The sequence below is a fragment of the Nesoenas mayeri genome (assembly GCF_963082525.1).
Source record: "Nesoenas mayeri genome assembly, chromosome: Z".
NCBI classification, from domain to species: Eukaryota; Metazoa; Chordata; class Aves; order Columbiformes; family Columbidae; genus Nesoenas; species Nesoenas mayeri.
Genome location: NC_137542.1, coordinates 17,255,284 through 17,274,757, shown reverse-complemented (window position 1 = coordinate 17,274,757; position 19,474 = coordinate 17,255,284). Strand labels below are relative to the sequence as shown.

The following is a 19,474-nucleotide window of genomic DNA, read 5'->3' as shown; positions in this document are numbered from 1 at the left end:
CTGAATATATGATTGTGTATTTAGGTAAACCAGAGTCATATGGAAAAAATTAAAGCTTTTTTTCTCACAGAAAAGGAAATACTTTTTATGTTAAATATTTGTGAAAATATGTGAAATACATTGTGATAGTAATCTAATGTGATGCTTCAGGAAGACAGCAGTCTTCACAGCTGGGAAACTGAATAAGTATATTTCAAGATTCTCTATGGTCCTAAAATAACATCGGTTAATTAAACTGTAATCTCTTCCTGCCTGGTTGTTTTTGCTTTGAGCATGAGCTCTATGGCAGCAACATACATGACACTAAACTCTAATACCAAGTTCTTTGACTTTCCTTCAACTGGAGAAGATATGTACCATTGATTTGACATGTTATTTGTTTTTTGTTGTTTTGTTTTAGAAAAGCTAATTTGTGTTCAAAACAGCCTTGTTTGGAGGAATGGCTGTTGGATTAGTAGTTTTATGTAACAAGCTACTTTGCACTGCATGTGTTTTTCTTGTATGTAACTTATTCTTACAGAGAATATAGCGTGTGTGTGGTTTTTGTTGTTGTTGTGTTTTTTGTGTGTGGGGGGGGGTTTGTTTTGTTTTGTTTCTGTGTTTGAGTAGTCCAGAAAATATGCAACATTCATGTTAGAGATGAAATCTTTCTCTTCCTTTCAGACTCAAAAGTATTCTTGAATTAGTGTTCTTCCAGTGCTTGGTCTTGGCCTGTTATATTCAGTCCTTCCAAGATCTAATATTCCAAGGTCCATCTTTGTATTTGAGGTTAGACCAGCCAAATACAGCATCCCCAGGTGAAACACTAGGCTTTCTTAGTTGCTTGTTTGTTTGTTTGTTTGTTTTCTTGCTAATGCTTTTTAAGATGTTAAGTTTTCAGTCTAGAATACTTTCTTCTGTTTTGTCAACATGGGTACCATAGCATGGCTTTCTGTAATCAGTCTGTTAACCTTCCAAGAATCTTCGGATACCATATACTCCATCCTTATGGAAGTTTCAGGAATTTTTCTCCTGTTGTTTCTGTCCAAGCTCAAAAACTAGCACTTGAGTTGTGCAAGCAGCTCATGTCTGTCCTCATGTCTGTTATTATGTCTCTTGCATTCTTAAGAGAAAAAAGTGCATCTGACCCGTTGCTTTTGTTTCTGAAATTCAAGGTAATGAGCTTAGTGAACCACAGATACTGTCAAATTGAAGGGTGCAGTCAGTCCATCTGGAGAGTTAATAGACTTGTAGAAATTGTATCTGTGACTTTTGGAAGTACTTAACTTTTGAAATGCAGAATTACAGTTTTTTATCTTTATTGCTCTTTAGAAAATGAATGTGAGGTCATGTTGAGCTTTGTAGTCATAAGCAAAGGGTTAAAATTACAGAAGACTCCCTGTTTGGATTTTATTATTCGATGTGAAATGAATGTGGAGTCATGAACTCTGCATAAATGATTTTTAAAAATACAATAACATATATAATCATTATACATGGACCTAAACTGTAAACCACACATGGTGCAAACCAAGTCCTGAAAAGAACATTAGTGCTTTACACTGGGAGTTACATACTAGCAAAACAATTTGATTCTCAGGGTTTCTAGTGTGTATGGCATTTTTATGCTTTTGTCTGTCTTCAGTTGTTCTTTTTAAACTTCCATCACAACTGTTCTCTCAGGTGCTCCTCTGTATTGTTTTCAGGCTACTACAAGGTGTTTTATCTTTAGATATATATGCTCAATAGTAATTTTCAGTAAAAGATCCTCTGATGAAAGTTCCTTCAGACCCCACAGAAAGTTTGTAAAATATGAGTTGCTTACCTACTTTTTTCACAATTTTGGCTGGTTGATTTAGTCACAGCAGACTGCAATACCCCGAAGTGGTATGCATGTGCATGTAAGCTTCCTTAACAACCAGAGTTTAGCATTTAATTCTGTGAATTATATTAGTTTCTCAGATGAGTCAAGACCTTTTGTCTCAAGAAGCCGTTTTAAGTGGAGTACTGCCTGCACATGGAATACTTCTGTCCAGTTGTTACCATGTGGAGCTCCACTGTCCCTTTAGGTGTTGAACGTGAGCACACTTTCAACAGCTCTGTATTGGAAATCACACTTCACTAGGTTAGTGACAGACATGTGAGTCTTTAAGGCCTGAATTATTCTATTATTAGTGTGAATATGTTCTGAGAATCAAGGGATGATAAAAAGATAAAATGTAAGCTAATTAGAAGTATTTTTGATAGTAGCTTAATCATCTGTTTAGGATTTTTTCAAACCATTAGAACACAAGTTTTACCACAAGATCTGCTTTTTAAATTAGTAATGGTAGCTAAAAGTTGTGAAAAACCATAAGTAGTAATTTTCCAACTAAGTCTTTGAAAGATTTTTAAAGATATTATACTTTTCTGTATTAGATTATTCAGACCAGCGTAAGGATAATGGTTAAATATTGAATTACATGTTCTGTTTCTTGTGAGAATCTTTTATCTGGATGTATGAAGCTATTTCTTTGAGAAGTGAAGTTTTTTGTGCCTATGATAGTTCTGGTCCATGGAAATTACATTTTGGAAAAATAGGAAGAACTCTTAAACAAAAACTTTACCCTAAACCAAAACCAAACCAACCCAAACAAGCAACAAAAAAAACCCACCAAAAACCAACAACCCAAAACCTACCAAATCCAACATGGAGTTGTTTTTAGCGACTTTCTTTGTCTGGAATGCTGTATTTGTTGTGGCTGAGACTTGGAAATACAGTACTTACAGATATAGTACCAGTTACATTAGGAACTTTGATATTAGTGCTTACAGAGAAGTACATACTTGTGTTACTAAATGCAATGAGAGACTTAACCAGCCTTTCCCTTTTCCTCTAAACCAGTTAATTCATTTATTTCCCAGGAAAGCAGATTTGCTCTATTTTGCGTCTTTTTGGTGCAAAAAAGAATTTGTGCCTACTGTGCCTACTGTGTTAATTGGATATCGGAATAAACTTTGTCGAATATCCAAACAGTACTTCTCACTACTTGCAATCATCTGTTGATGAGTGTGATTACCCCTAGCAGTGTCTGCCAACTGAGGTTTTTGAAAACAAATGACATTCTGTGATTTCAGGGAATGCAAACCTTTCTGTGAAAGTTAACACAGTTAGACAGTTGTTGGTTTTGTTAATAGAGCTTGAAGAATCAAGCTTGTATGCCTATGCTACAATTTTGTTAGTCCAGACACCTAAATTTCCAGAGCTCCATAAAGACAGATAGTGAAGGTCCAGCTTTATCTCAGATGGACATCAATACACCCAGTTCCCTTGAGGTCCTTACATGGGGTGGGCATGTACTGCTTCCTCTGTTTTCTGTGCCTTTTTTATTCTTTGAAGCATACAAGTATCAGCAACATTGGTGAATATCAGTGATTGCTTTCACTAGATCCCTTCAGAGAGAATACAAGAGCCTTTGATCTACTTACCTTTGAAGGCTGTGGTCCTTGAACTCAAGACAATGTCAGGAGCTTGGCTTTTTCTTTTAAACCATGATTTGGCATCCTAACATATTTTGCCTTTTTCTGGAGTAGTCCCACAAGTTTGTCTTTAAGCCTTGGTCTTTGGAAACTCTTGGAGACTTCATTTGTTGTGCTAGAACACTTGTATATCTTTTTAGCTGGACTTTATGCAGGATAAATTATACCAAAGTTGGAAGCTACACAAAGCTGTGAGAATTTATTTTTTCAGAAAAAGATGGTTGTAATAACTGACACCAAGCAAACAGCCTTTTCTGGGTTGCATAATTTATTAATTAGCTCTGAACCCAGTAGCACTATGTAAATTGGAAGCAACATGGGATTTGGGTCTTCATGTTAATTTACTTGAAGAGTGAGAGCATGACAGAATAAATTGGAACTGCTTTTGCTCTGTTTCTGAAAGCTGTGGGGGTACAAACTACTTTGGGGGACTGAAACAGGCAAATTTTTCCTCTAAGAATAAGAAGTTACCATCTACACCCAAAAGAAACAAAAAAATCAGCCAGGCTGAAGCAGAAGCACGTAAGTATTTGGAAGACTGATAAAATAGTCCTTCAGCTAACAGATGTATCGATCCATAAGAAATATGTCAAAGTCAGAAAGTGAAAATGATGATTGAAAAGTTTCAAAGTTGGAAGAACTTTGAGCCCTTTCTGTTACTTTCAGGTCTGGTGAGACAGAAGTGATAGGAGAAGAGACAAGGAATTGAGAGACACCTGGATGTTCCCATTGCTAAGAGTTACATCAAAGAATAGTTAAAGTTGAAAGGGATCGCAGGAGATCTATAGTCCAACCTCCTGCTCAGACCAGGATCAGCAATGAGATAAGGTTGCTCAGGGCTTCACCCAGTTAGGTCTCCAAGAATGGGGATGGCACAACCTTTCTGGGAACCTGTTCCACTGTTTGGCTGTCTTTAAGGTGGATACGGTTTTTCCTTGTCTGAACCTCTTTAGATTAAATTTGTGACTGCTGTCTCTTGTCCTCTAGTCATATGTTGCTGTAAAGTGACTGGTTTCATCTTCTTGATAACCTCATTTTAGATACTGGAGGTCCTGTTATACACCCTGAAGATATCTCTTCTCCAGCCTGAATGTAGCAAGATCCCTCAGTTCTTACATGTACGTCAGCCCCCGAGCATGTCGGTGACCTTCCGCTGAGCTCACTCCAATTTTTTTCCCGTGTTACCGGGAAGTGTGCGCTTAAAACTGGTCATTATCCTAGATGTGTTGTAATGAGTACTGAACAAAAGATGATTAATTGCTTCCCTTGCTCTTCTTGCTATGCTACTCCTAATACAGCCCAGGATACTGTTAGCTATCTCTGCTCATATGCCATGCTGCTGATTTGTGGCAAGCTTGCTGTCTACCAGGATTACTGGGTCCTTTTTGACCGTAGCTGTTCCCCAGCCGGTTACCAGCCATGTTGCTTCAGGGGGCTCTTGCTTCCTAAATGCACATCTTTGCATATGGCATTGCTGAATCTCAGAGGGTTCATGCTGGCCCATTTCTCTTCCATGTCTAGGTTCCAGGGAATGGCATCCCTTCTCTTGACCATATCAGTTATGTTGTGACCTGCCCCCACCCAGTTCACTATTACCTGCAGACTTGATGAGATTGCAGTCTTGGCCTAATCCATGTGATGGATGAAGATGTTAAACAGATTCTAATACAGTCTCCTACAGTGTTCCACTTGGTATCAGCCACTGCCATCTGAGCTTTGCCATCAAGCCATTTTTATCAATGTTGTAGTTCAAGTATCTGGACTGAAGTCCTAACTTGGCTCTAAAAATATCGTGTGAGACAGTGCCAAAGGCTTGCTAAAGTTGTGTTTTATTTAATCTACTTGATCTCCTTTTGTCCACAGATCTGGTCATTTTATCATGGAATACAACTGGGTTGGTCAGACATGATTTAGCCTTGGTAAATCCTCACTGACTGTTCCCAATCACCTTTTTCTCTTTTATGAGCCCAGAAATCTGTTTTAAGAGGACTTGCTTCATGGCCTTCCTGGGCCTGATATGAGGCTAACTGGTTCCTTGGCTTGTCCTTTTTCCCATTTCTGAATAAAGGTGTGACATTTGCCTTTCTTCGTTTGCCAGGGACCTCCCCTAGTCTCTGTGATGATAATGAGCAACCTCACTGTGATATTGGCCAGCTTTGTCAGAACCTTTGAGTGTAGGTGAGCTGACCTTTTCAACTTCTATGGCTTGAGTTCTTACAAGTAATCCTGGACTTGGTCCTCACCTACTGCTAGTAATCGTTCTCTTTGAGCCCTTTTACTGATCATAGAGGCTTGGAAGACCTTGTCAGTGAAGACCAAGTTAAAAAAGTCATGGAGTGTGGTGACCTTCTCTATCTGCTGTTGATAAATTACCTGGTCTGTGTAGAAGCAGGTCCATGTTTTCTTTCCTGCCTTAATGTAGTGGTAAAATCTCTTCTTGTCATCTTTGTCATGCTTTACAAACATCAGTTCTAGGTGAGCTGTTGGCTTTTCTGACACCATGCCTACAAACTCAGGCAATCTTTCTAAATTCTTCCTTGTATTTCTGTCACTGTTTCTCTCCTGCATGTGGTTGTTTGACTTTGTAGCTTTGTCATGAGTTGCCTGTTTAGTTAGTCCAGGCTCCTTATATATGTTTTCTTGAGTACCAGGAGGACTGATATAGTACAACAACTGTTTGAAATTTTGGGAACAGTCTACTGGTAGAAAAATTTTAAGTCATGCAATTCTGAAAAGAATATAGTCAGGTATGTGGAAACTTTAGGAGCAAGCTTTGTACCTGAAATCATGGTTGATTATGTGAGGGACATGTATGTATGTGACACGATTTCTGAAGACAGCTACTGTTTTAATTAAAAGATGATGAATTTTGTTTATTATATGTAATTTGGAGGCTGTATCCAAAGTCCAAATGAATATATGACTGGAAACCTAACACAAGCACTGGTGATGGAAAAGAACATAACCACTTCCTGAAAAGCCTTAGAAGGAATATGTAACTTCTGTTAAAGAAAAAAAAACTACTTCGGAAGCCATATGATGTGGTAACATGATATGTGCCATATACATTGATTATCTTTAAAAGTATGTAGTGTACTTGGCAAAAGTATTTTTTATTAAAATGTTCTAATGCTGAAACTTTCCAGATTAGAAAGAGAGTGTTTCTCTACAAACAAGCAAATGAATGAGAAGATTGAGGAAAAGAAAGCAGTAATTAAAGACCTCACCCAGAGACTAGGGAATAATGAAATAGCCTTCAGAGAATTACAGGAGCAACTTTCAATGGTAAGACAAAATGCATGTGGCACTCATTGTTTAGGGTTTCTTAAACATACTGTGTACATGATCTGCATTTGCTGTGCTGAGCTGTGGAAGACAGCTGTGTTACTCCGATTTATTTACATTACTCTGTTTTGTAAAACATGAGTAAATATAGCTAATACAGTGGAGAAGCTAATTAAAAAATGTATTTTAAGTGATACACCATGTATTTAACTGAAGAGTTATTTGCAGAAAACAACTATTTTAGAGGTATGACTGTGAGAAAACATTAACTTCTTTTTGTGTTCCTAACAAAGAAGGCAATTTGTAGATATGGATTATGTTTCCTTGCGGAGAATGTTCTATCTTTCTACCCAAGCTTTTTTCTTTTCTTAGTTTTATTAGCTACCACTGTAGGCTTGCCTATTTCTATTCCAGGTAACATTTTGTTTTTAGTGCAAGAATTTGACTGTAAAACTTGCTTGAAAATTCCTTATTTGAAGGTGACAAAGCAGAGGGTATTTTTACTTTGGTGTGGATTTGGCATGTTGGATATATTTTAATGGATTATTTTCTGAGGTCTTTCTCCTTTTACATGACCAACTGTGACTTTCTCACTGTCTCTTCCCACCTCATCTTTGAATAACGATTTTGCCATCTTGTTGCAGAGCAGCAAGTATAAAGCAAAGATCTTAGGATATCTAGAAAACCTTCTCTCGTTCCATTGCGTAGTCACATTTGCAGTGTTTCTGTACTTGGACATTGCAAAGTTTTTTTGATGTTGGCTTGCAAATTTGTACTCTTTCTGTTTGTTGGAGCTGTGAGTATGGAACATTAAAGTGGTCTGTAAGCAGGAAAAGAAACCCACATCAGAGGATCTTCAGACTTTTTGATGTCTTCTGTTGAGCTGATGGAGTTATTTCATAAACTGTCTTAGTGTTACCCACTTCTCAGACAGTCTAGTACCTAATAAATTGAAGAAAAATAAAACAAAACCTCCCTCTTCCTTCTGGGAGAATCACAGCTTCTCCCATGCAAGCATTAATGTATTAAAAGGCATTTGCTGGCCTAGGTAACCCGAGAAAGTCATCAGGCACAAAAGGAATGCAAAGAGACAAAAGCAACTGTCTCCTCTAACTACAGTCAGTAATGAGTGCTATTTATTAATATAAAATACAATCCTAAGCTGAAAAATTTCTAGTATGAACCCTGAGCACTTGCTAGCTTTTTGTTTTGTGTTCCTTAGTAAAATGTATGTTGTACCTGACAAGAATTCAGGACAAGATTATGTTCATGATCAAGTTTTCTGATAGTGGCAACAGTATTAAATGGTGTACTCAAAATGAACATTACATTACTGAAAGGTAAAAAGCAGAATAGATTGTCTCAGTTATAAGAACTCTCTTACTCATAGAGCCAGTTGTTTTAATTGTTTTACTGGAATGATTTCAAACCACAAGACTGTCTTGAACAGGTAATAAAAATACTCATTTTCTGAGGAGTTGTATTACTGGTCCCCTATGGGATTAGATTTTTATCACCTTGGATGGCTTTGTATTTTTCCTGAAGACTTTTGTATTTGTTTGGGAAGCAGGACTGCCTGTGTGTGGTCTTATTTACTCAGTCTGGGCAGCTTTTTGTTATTTTTCTTCCCAAAATGAAAAAGCAGAAGACTCTAGCAAAAATTGAGTATAGATAATATTTCATATATTGTTATTAGGCTTCCCTATACCCATACTAAAAACGTGTGAAAGTGTCAGTGCATTCTCTTACCGTCATTTCCCTCTCCTGCTTTCCTGATCTATTCATTACTTTCTTATATTTTATTCCACCGTTAGACATTCTGAATATGTCTTTTCCACTCCAGTCTGATAATCTTATATTGGTTTCTCACTGTAATGCTATAGTACAAGTTAATATTTTTGTTTGTAGAATATTTGGGAAATATAACCAAATCAGTGAAGGCTCTTTTTTGAAGCAGACTGTCTGTTGAAGCAGACTTACGCATGGATGAAATGCATTATTCGGAAACTTTATTTGAAAAAGAACTTTTTTTTTATGGCTCAGTTGAATGTATAGTGAAGTAGTTATGCTGCTTTTAATTTTAAATATCAGCATGTGGCAGAAGTTTGCCAGAAATTTGCATGGATCAAATGTGATAGGATCTGTTGGTATCAAACAAAACTGCTTATGAATGTTCAGCATGAGCAGGCTCTTAAGAGTTCCATTATGTTTTTTCTGAGGAAATTGGTCTCAAGCTTGTAGTTATTTCCAGGTAGGATTTTTAGAAATTTTTAGCTTGAAGAATAGGAATTTGGAAGAATGGCCATTGTGATTCAGAAGTTGTTTGAAATTGAAACAGCCCCAGCTGTATTCCTGCCCCACAGAAAGAATAAGATGTGCCTTTAATAGTTTTAAAAGTTACTCAGGATATTTACATTTCTGGCACCTAGTAGTGGATGGTCTTTAATTCTTAGTACTGGACAATCGGGAGACATAGAACCTTTATTTTATGAGAAATGTATATTGAAATTTGGGGAACTTGCCAATTCACCAGAATGTGTATTAGGAAATTGAAGTCATTAAAAATGGTGTGCTTTAGTATAAATTCTTTTAATTTGGAAGAACTGTGTATTCATTTCCTCCTCTTTGTATAGATAGTATCAGGAGTAGCATAATCTGTGTATAAGTAGTGTAATAGATTACACACAGAGCCGGTCTTTTTCTGTGTGGCATATAAATCTTTCCCTTATAGCCATGCATGCACTCATGAACTGTATACATCTCAGCTGTCTGTAATAGCTTTGTAGGTTATTGTAATATGAAAGACAGAACAGAGTTGTGTGAGAATCTAGTTCCTGGACCTAGACATTAACCATTGTGCTTTAACAAAAGTGTCGTAAGTATTGGCTGAACAGACAATGAAATACCCTGAAGATTATGATTCTGTTCTACAAATTCTATGGAGTAGAATCTGGTACTAAATGGCAAAGATGTAAATTCCATCTAGATGATTAATTGTGAACAGAGCTTTTTCTTTCAATTAAAAACCTGAGATGCAGTCTTAATTAATTTTGTGCTAATGATTGTTTAATGTTATGTTACCTTGATTTTTGTTTTGCTTGCCTTATCTCAGGGTTGGAGTGTTCCTACCCAGATGCTACTTCTGTTTTTGTCCTAATTTAAGAAAACCAGTCAGTCTGAAGCATATGCTTAAAGGATCTTCTATGGAGAAACCAATTTTGTCATTTATTCTGGAAGTGGAGAGGTCACTCAAGCTCTGATGTGTCAGTGTTTGAAGACAAGCATCTAAAAATGATTTTAGAGTTGCTAGTTCTCTGTTTCCTCTGACTAAAAAAAATAACCGAAAACACACACGCACACACACACACACAAAACAAAAAAAACCCACAAACCAACAAAAAAAAAAACAAAACAAAACAAAAAATCAAAGAGATACTTCATAACATTCTAACTCTCCGAAAGTGGGACTAGAACAGTTCCATGTAAAACTTGAGCATTTTTGATTAATTTTATTTCAGGTAATTGAAACTGAGACACTACATTTCTTGAGAAGTTGTATTTAATTTACATATTGCTAGACACTTGTTAAAGACCCCTCTATAGACTTCAGAAATTTCTAGCTAATATAAAAAATAAATAAACTATTAAATATTCAATAGTTAAATAACTCGAGCAAAAATAAACAGTAGCCTAAGGAGGGAGATTGTTAGTGAGGGTTTTGTTTTCTTTTTATATTGAAATTTATGCTTGGTTGTGCCACTATTCTGCTATACAGAATGTCACTCAAGTAAAACCCATTTTCTGTTAACTGTGGAGCAGTCACTTGGAGCCTGTTTCTAAAAATGCTTTGATTTTGTTTCCCCAAGGTCATGCCTGGTTAACATTTTGATGTTTTTTTAAAGAATTTACCCAAATGCTTTTCAAGGAGTATGTGAACATACTGCTTTATGGTGGCTGTGTGTGCAGTTCTGGCTTTGGCATGTGTTTTGCCAACACCAGATGGGATTTGGACTGCAGATTGAATGGCTGAATTAGTCCATGTGCAAGACAGCCACACAGGAAAGTTCCTGTAACTGTAAACCAAGTAGAGGAAATTCCTCTTGGAATTATGGCAGTTCATTGCAGGACTGTACCCCAATTCCTTTCATAATACTGCTGTGGTTTTGATAAGTTAATTTTGAAAAGACCTCAAACGCCTGCTTATGTGTTTATTTTTTAAATGTTATTCAATTTGAGACCTGTGGTACAGATGCATATGTGTGGCATCAGGTCATAGGGGCTATTCTCGAAGTGTGCATAGAGCTTGCATTAATTTTATTCAACAATACATTTTAGAAAATGCTGAAAAATGAACGGGACTTAATTTCTGTCCTGGAACAGATGATAGAATGATACCAAAACCAAATACTGGTAGTTAAGGAAAATACCTCTGCAACTAAGGTTGTAGAGATAAATGCAAGTGCTCTACTTCTGGAAGCTTAGCATAATTCTGATGGTGGGTGGAATATTTTTAAAAGTAATAGGTTTTTCTAATAATTCTGGTTATCCTTACAGATAAGGATAAGCATTTGGAAAAAAATATTTTCTCCTGATTGGAACCTGCAGTACTTGTAATGAAAAATACTTGGATTCTATTTAATTTCTTTAAAGGTGCAGTTGTGTTTTAAAATTGGTGGTTAAGTAAATATATTGACAAATACATTTTTGACCAAAAATTCTTTTATCCCTAAGGGGTGTTCTGTGATAATAGGAGCCTTCTTAAGGATATGAAGTTTGACTTAGGAAAGCATTGTATATGCTACAATTCAGCGTATATTCTGGGCTCAGAAAGTATGACTTTGCTCTCATATGGTTTTGTTTCTGGCTTCCTATTCTAAATATTTTGTGAGAGAGAGAATCATGTTTCGGTGGTATAGGAAATACTCCTAATACATTTCAAGAATTTTAAATTCTCAAGTGTTCGTGCAATTGTCACAGGAAGTCTTTACCACTGGTCTCAGGGATTCTTGAAGGCAGGTTCCTCTAGTAAAGGCCAAGGTGAAAAAGGCATTGAGATGGCCTTTTTTGTATCCTAGTCACAAAATCTCCTGCCTCATTCAGCAGCAGGCCCACATTTTGACTAATCTTCCTTTTGCTAATGATGTACTTCAGGAAGCCTTTCCTGTTCCTCTTCATATCCCTTGCCAGATTCAACTTTAAGTGGATTTTATGTTTCCTAAGCATATCCCTCCATGCTTGGACAGGGTCTCTATATTTCTTCTAGGTCACCTATGCCTACTTCCACCTCTTTTTTTGCTTTCTATTAATATTAGAATTAAGTCAGGGGTTCCCTGTACCTGCTGCTGCTTTTGATTTTGAAGGTCATTTTCAAGGCTCACCTCCAAGGTCAAGAATGGCCCATCCTGATGTGCAGGAAGTCAAGCAAAGTCATCAGAAGGTTTACTTTACAAGTGTACTTTTAGCTGTGTTCACTAATGTAGTCTGGGAAGCAAACTCTCTTTAAGTAATGGCTTTAGCACTTTCTCACTGGATTTCCCTTTTGGAGTAGTCTAGGAAACACTCACATCAGAACCCTTCCAATAGTTCTATGGGAATGGCATCCCCTAACACAAATATGATGACGGAGGTGTAGTTGTTGAGAGGGAAGTAATCTCATCTCCTGGAATAGCTGGATCTGGCAGAAGATATCTTTCAGCAGTTGCAATTGATTGTGTTTTGACTTCTACACTTGTGGACTCCATTTTCTTTTTCAAAATAAAGAGTTATGTATACTTTCTGGGAGTTATAGCTGCTGCTGTGAACTATCAAATGAGAGCTCATTGAGAAGGTGAAGCTACAGGCTCCTTAGAACTGTGCAGTGAATGTGTGAGGGAAAACAGAGGTTTTAGAAAGGGAAATTCTAATTACCTGTAAGCAAAGAAAACCCCATGACTTCACAGTGAGGACTGTGAGATTTTTGGAGCAGGTTGCCTGAGGGGTTTGTTTAAACTCCCTCCCTGAGGATACTCAAAACATGACTGGACAAGACTCTGAGCAACAAAACCTGACTTCAAGCATGGCCCTGCTTTGAGTGGGGAGTGGGACCAGATGACCTCCAGACATCCTGTCAGCTTAAATTATTCCATGGTTTTATGACTCTGCACATTCTTATTAGATACCTGTCAGTGAGACACAAGAAGATACATCGATATGTTCTGACCCTTCTGGACTCCTAACCTGTGCCTGTACTTCCAGCACCATAGTTTATAGTATTTTACAGTATTTTTCTTCAATTTCTGATCATGGGGACAGTGATGGAAAATGGGAGTTAGAAAGGAAACATGCTAAACACTTTGCACCTGAGATATAGAGAAACTAGCTAATCTAAGGAATTTCCTCTTGATCTTTATTCTGTGCAAATTAAGCATAGAGAATTGGTGAAGGCCGAATATACTTGAATATATTGACTAAATTGTGGTAAATTAACTAAACCAAATGAACAAATTGGATGACGACATCACATTTTGAATTTTCCATGGGAAAAGGTTTTTCTAGGAAGATTTAGTCTGACCTTGTCTGTGCTAGAGTGGTTTATGTAAAAAGAATATTTTATTGTGATGCTGATCATATTGTTATATATTCTTATTTGTGATATGTGAGGTATGTGAGATAATATGAGTACATGAGAGTAAATTATTCTAATGTGTTTGCATCCCATAAAATATTTTTACTGGAACTCAGCAATTTCAAGCTCTATTTATATAGATAATTTTATAGAGTAGGAATTACAAGTTAGTTATTTTTGAAAATATAGAAGTGTTTGGAAATTCATTATGTAGTACAAACTCTGACATAAGGAAAGGCATGTAAATGCTACAAGGGACCTAACATTGAAATACACATATGAATAATATATTAGTTGATATACACTACATATAATTAAAATTGAAAAAGTAAAGCAAATTTATAAAATATTTAAACTGAATAGTGAAGAACACTGCAGAGAATTAAATGAATTTCTTGGTTTTTTTTAATCTGACAGTTATATGCTACCAGTATGTAGCAGTTTTCCTGTGGAGGATGTTTCCCACACTTGAGAAATTGATGGGATCCTTACACATGCAGTGAAGAGTAACTAAAGCAATAGTTTATAGATATGATAGAAAACAGTGGGTTTTTTCTCAATGCAAAAAGTTTAACCTTCCATCATCAAGAAGAAACTGGAATTTCTCAAATAGGTGTTAAAATTTTGAATAAAAATAAATGGAGTCATTAAAAGCATTAAACGAGGCATCTTTGAGCATAACTGTTGTCATAAGGAAATAATGAAGTTATTTAGATCTAGTTTCCTCTTCATTTGGGGGGAGGAGCTGTAGAGAGGTTTGGTGGTTTGGTTTGTTTGTTTGGTTTGTTTTATAAACTGCTGAGATGTATTACTTTTTGTCAGTCAGCTGCTAAAATTGTACATTTCTTTGAGAAGTCAGGACTATGTATGTCCAAGAAGACATTGGTCTTGTCTGGAATTAATGAATGTATGTCTTTGAAAACTGCAAGTTTTATTATCAGATATAAATTGAAGGAATTATTTGATATAGTCTTTCTATTTTAGTGATTAAAAAAATCATCTGTAATATCCTTCTACCCTCAGAAAAAAGCCCGTGTCTCGATTTGAACAGTAGGATGCACTTAGTGAACAGCTTTCTTTAAGAAAATACAGTGATAAGAGCTGAAGGATTCTGCTGCTTTATATTTCATGCATAAGGAGGAGTTTTTGATATTAAAGAAATCACTATCAAGCATGGAAGATACTAACAGTTAAAGCAGGCAGATTTGCAATAAGAATAGATGTGGGTTTTGACTGAGTGCCAAATAATGAATTTCTAGCCTGTCTGCCAGTAGTTTGGTGTCTTTCTGGATGCCCTTGTAGGGTGTAACAATAGATTTTGTTGCTTGCATAGATGGGTAGCAGTTAATTAAGGTTCATTATTTTTAAAGGAGAAGATGATCAAGAATATGTTCTAGTACAACCATTTTTTCTTTTTGACTACCTGAAACCTTTAGTTCTATTCTAAGTGTGTTTCCAGGGTTCTGTATTACTTATTTGTGATGTCACGTTAGATGTCTTGGCTCAAGAAAAGGAGCATTAAGAAATATAGCAGGAATTTAAATTTAAAGGGGAATAAAAGTAGCATTGTGAACTATATTTCTTCTGTTTTAAGATTTTAATACTTTTTTTTTTCCTCTTGTCTTGTCTGTATCTCCTGTCAAATAAAGGCCAAGAAACACCAGGTCTTTCTAACAGAGACATATGAAAACAACATGAGAGAGCTGGAGTTACTCTTGGACAGCTTTGCTATGTCAGGCCAGCGGACAGCAGGTTAGTTGAAGGTATAAAATGACAGATGCATCTGTCAATGTTCCAAAGTCACTACATTGTGGGAATTCTGCAGATGCCTCTTGCATTCCCTCTTCTCAACATGCTTTGATTTGATGACATGATAAGAGCAGTTCTCACAGCAGTCAAATGGCCTTGCTCGCTGAGAAAGGGTGACGGAATGTGGACCTGCTGTTGTCAGCCCAGAGCTTGATTTACAAATGCTGGGGTATATATGATCGGTCAGAAAAGGGCTCACTTGCTGTGCTCTAAATCCAACTGAGAAAAAAGTCCTTACAGTATACCTGCAAAGGGAACAGATGTTTTGCCTGAACTGAGCCAAATTCTGAGGCAACCTTCAGCAACTTAAAGGTCATATATTCACAAAGGTTGTGTAGGACACATGATAAAACACAATACTTTTTACTGTTGATTGTGGCCTAGTACTATATTGCATTCATCCGATCTAATACAGAGCAAATATTTCTCTGTTTTCATTAAAGTTAATTATAAGACAGTGGCTGTCGCTCTGATACTTAGCTTCATCTGTAATGATTGTATAAAACTGAGCAAACTGCTGCCTGCTTAAACATTTGAAATAGTGGCTAAAGTAAGCTGAACTTTCACGTCAAAGCCTGTAATTTTTTTAAAGGTGAAAATAGTACACTTTCAGAAGTCTTCATTTAAAACTACCTATAAAAGTTTTCTCTATGAAGTTGCTGTTAGAATAATCACATATTAGACACAAAATGCTTCCAACTTACCGTGTAGGTAAACTGGAAGAAAATAGGCAAAATGTTGCTTAAAGAGACAATAAGTTAATGTTATATAAATTGTGATGATATGTTTTTGCACTTTTTAGCAACAGTGGACATAAGGGGAACGTATAACAACTTTGAAGAGGCATTTTTATGTATTTTCACACACACAAAAAAGTTAGGGCCTGGTACTGTTAAAATTGAATAAAATAACTTCTTGAGATTTCTCTCGTCCTTAAAAGCTGAGCTTTTAATCTGAGATGCATTGATTTCCTCATATGGACTATGATTTTCTTTTGTTTGTTTGGGAACTGGTTTCGGTTTTATTCTGTAATTATAAACATAATACCTGTGGGTAATACCTGTAGGTTTACTGTAGATACATCAGACTGAAAAGCTCTGCAAAACGATGTTTTCCTCAGTCTTGCAAAGTTACACATGCCAAGAGAGGCTTCTGCAATTCTGGGAGGAGTTGGATGCTGCTGACAAAGTGCAGTTTCCAAAGCAGTAATTGTCTTTTGGGGAGGTTTTCTTTCCTCCCTAGTGGTATACCTTGCAGAGAACAGCTTTGACCTGTTTCTGTAATATTAGAGATTCAGTAACAGTAATTTCAATATTAATTGCTTTGTTTTAGGTAAAGTTTTAAAGGTCGGGTTTAAAGATATCTTTTTTTTTTTTTCAGCTTTAGCATCTCTGCAGAGGCTCAGTTGAGGCAGAAAGTCAAATTTAGCACTTCTGTGCATTGAGCCTTTACGGCTAATACTAAAATGGACATTGACTAAGACATCTGTTTTACATATTTACTATGCTTCTAAGTGTGAAACTTAATTTTTTAATGCTATTGCCTTACTGTGTTGTACTTACAAATTTATCATGTAACAGTATTTCTTTCAATTTCAATAAAATGTTTAATGTAATCATATTTGAAATGGGAATGCCTAGATGCCAATAAAAGTAAATCTTGAATAAATCTATGTAGCCTAATTAGCAGATGAGGAAGTACATGAGCCACAGCTGGCTGGGCAGTCTTTGTTTCTTGTTCTTGTTTATAACTTTAAACTCAAGTGATTGAGAGATCCACTTAAAAATCTGTGAATACTAAAGGCCCAGCCCCTTCATTTCATTGCTAATTGGGCTGTGGTTTATTGGGCTCAACAGGAAAAAGAAGAGAAGACTTTTTATCTTTAAGATTAAAACCCAAGGTATTTTAAATTTTTTTTTGTTTCTTTATACATTCCAACATAACAAGCATAAATCCATGTATTCTACTTTTAAGTGACCTTTATAAATTTTCCACAGTATTGTTATTCTTGTCAGACAACTTGCATGATTTCAGTTTGTCCCTATTCAGTTTATCATATTCGCAGTTATTCACCGACAGGGTTTGTGCTCGGGGAAGTTTGCCTTCATTTCAGGGAAAAAAAAAATATTTGTGCTTTTAGTAATCTGAAAAAAGAAGTGAATTGAGTATAATGTGCTAAGAGTGGGCCACCAGTAGTGTTTTGGTCAAAAATCTGAAACTCAGCACCATAGGAGCTGCTATGAAGAAAACTAGCTCTATCCTAACCAGGCCCAATAATATTAGTAGAAAGTCTGAAGCAGCAAGTTTAAGAGTTCACTCACTTGTATACCTCCTGTCCAATTCCTACCGAACCCAGCATTTTCCCAAAATTCTTCCACCACACTCTTGGTGATACTGGTAAAATACTTAAAGCACTGTAGTTTTTCTTCCTCATCACTGAAGTAGGCCCCTCCAGCAAGAGAGTGACATTTGGATTATATTGTGTCTCTCCTGCATAGTTACATGAAGACAACATTAAGCCTGTGTTAAAGCCACAGGCTTCTTTTCAGCAAGTGCAGGAAAGAGGAATTTGGAATTTCTGTTGGCAGACTGGACTGCCTAGAAAACAATAGGGTTACAATAGATAGTAGTGACAAGTCACTCTTGTAACTGAGGAGACCGGACTGAAGCCATGTGTATCCCTAACTATAGCTGTGGTTAAGTGATAAAAATGATAGTAAGGTGTTACTAGTCTCTTCCTTAAATGTGAAATCTGGACTTCTCACAAAAGGTCAGATGTTATGAATTCTTAGGTTGATTCCAAGTGTAACATTGCTATTTGGGACATCTCTAGGACTCAGAAGTTTGGTTAAGGGCACTGGGGTCTCATTGAGAAGACTCTGGTTTTCCCTGACTCTGTAGACCTTTGGAAGCTGTGGTAAGTAGGTGTCCACTGGAGTGGCTGATAGGACAGAGCCAAAGTCCGTCACTGGTGCATACATTCTGTTTAAATTCAATTGTGTGCTGTGGAGCAGACCTTCCTGCTGTTACTGAAAGCAATCCTGCAAACTTGCATTGGTTTGACTAGGTGTGACTTTGACAGTAACAGTTGGCTGGCAGTCAAAAAAGTTATTGTTAATCACAATAGTACTCTGTAATTGCTGGTATTATCAAAGAGTTGGCAGAGAAGAGGGTAAAAAATTGAAAAAAATTTAGAATGGCTGTTGACAATATTCTGAGTTGTGCATATGTGGAAGTTTTCTACTGACTAGCAATAGTGCATTATGTATAGCCTATAGGACAAATCTTTCATTTCTGTATAGTGCTTTGAGTAGAATATCATGCTTATTAGATAATACTAACCATAGCATTCTTATAAAACCGTACAACTTTTAAGTCTGTAAGTGGACACCCTCTAGCTGAGACAGTTTTATGGAGAGCCAAAGAAAAGGCTTTGACTTTAATATCTGATTTGATTTTGTGAGCCACCCTAAGTAAATTGCTTAGTGATGCCGACTTTTCAGAGGTGATAAACACCTGTACCATCATTTAGTAGTGTGGGAATTACGGTAGTCTAGCCTCTCTAGGATTCAAATTCCACAGATTTTTTTCACTGCCTTTTCAAAGTAAGGATGGTATTAGCGCTGGTAAAGTTAGTTTTGCTTATAGAATGTGCCAAGACGCGTGGAAAAGATGATGCTATCATTTGTTACAAAATAAGTCTATAAATGCTGCATACTAATATAAATAATGCTGAGAAGAAGAATCTGTCAATAATCTGGTATTTGCTGTAACACCAGAGAAAAATGAATAGTTTGTTCTTGGAAATTTAATATCAGCTGACATCTTGTGACCTCTTGATCAATACAATGTTGTTTTGCTCTCTTAGCACATTGTACTACGGGCTTTGGAATGCTCAAACTTGTTCATATGTCCCTAATTAAGGCAACCAGATCAGAAGTGTCTGTCTAAAGGTTTAATAAATAAGTGTACTGTGTATATAATGGATATATCAGCTTTAAGATTTATAATTGAAACATTATGTAGGACTCTGCAGACAGATAATAAATTTTTTTTATTATTTCCTTTGGAATGAAATTCAAGATAATTTAAAAGGTTTTTAAGACCTCTCCAAGCATAACATAACCATGTGATCTTTGGCTCGGTAAAGCTTTGAGTAAATGAAGTACTACATTATAATATGCATGCTTAGTCACAACAGCAAAATAATGTCAGGAAAAGTGTAACATATTTAACTTTCAGGCAACATTTTTCAAAGTGTGTTATTGTGTGGTTTTA

The 19,474-nt window shown here is 36.3% G+C and overlaps 1 protein-coding gene across 1 annotated transcript in view; it reads left to right on the top strand.

Annotated features, from left to right (window-relative positions):
- Positions 1-19,474, top strand: part of CCDC171 (coiled-coil domain containing 171) — a 135,567-nt gene that overhangs the window by 35,005 nt on the left and 81,088 nt on the right. Inside the window, exons 9-10 of the mRNA XM_080362213.1 lie at positions 6,645-6,783; positions 15,037-15,139. Coding sequence (XP_080218339.1) covers positions 6,645-6,783; positions 15,037-15,139 — 242 coding nt within the window. The remainder of the gene's footprint in view (positions 1-6,644; positions 6,784-15,036; positions 15,140-19,474) is intronic.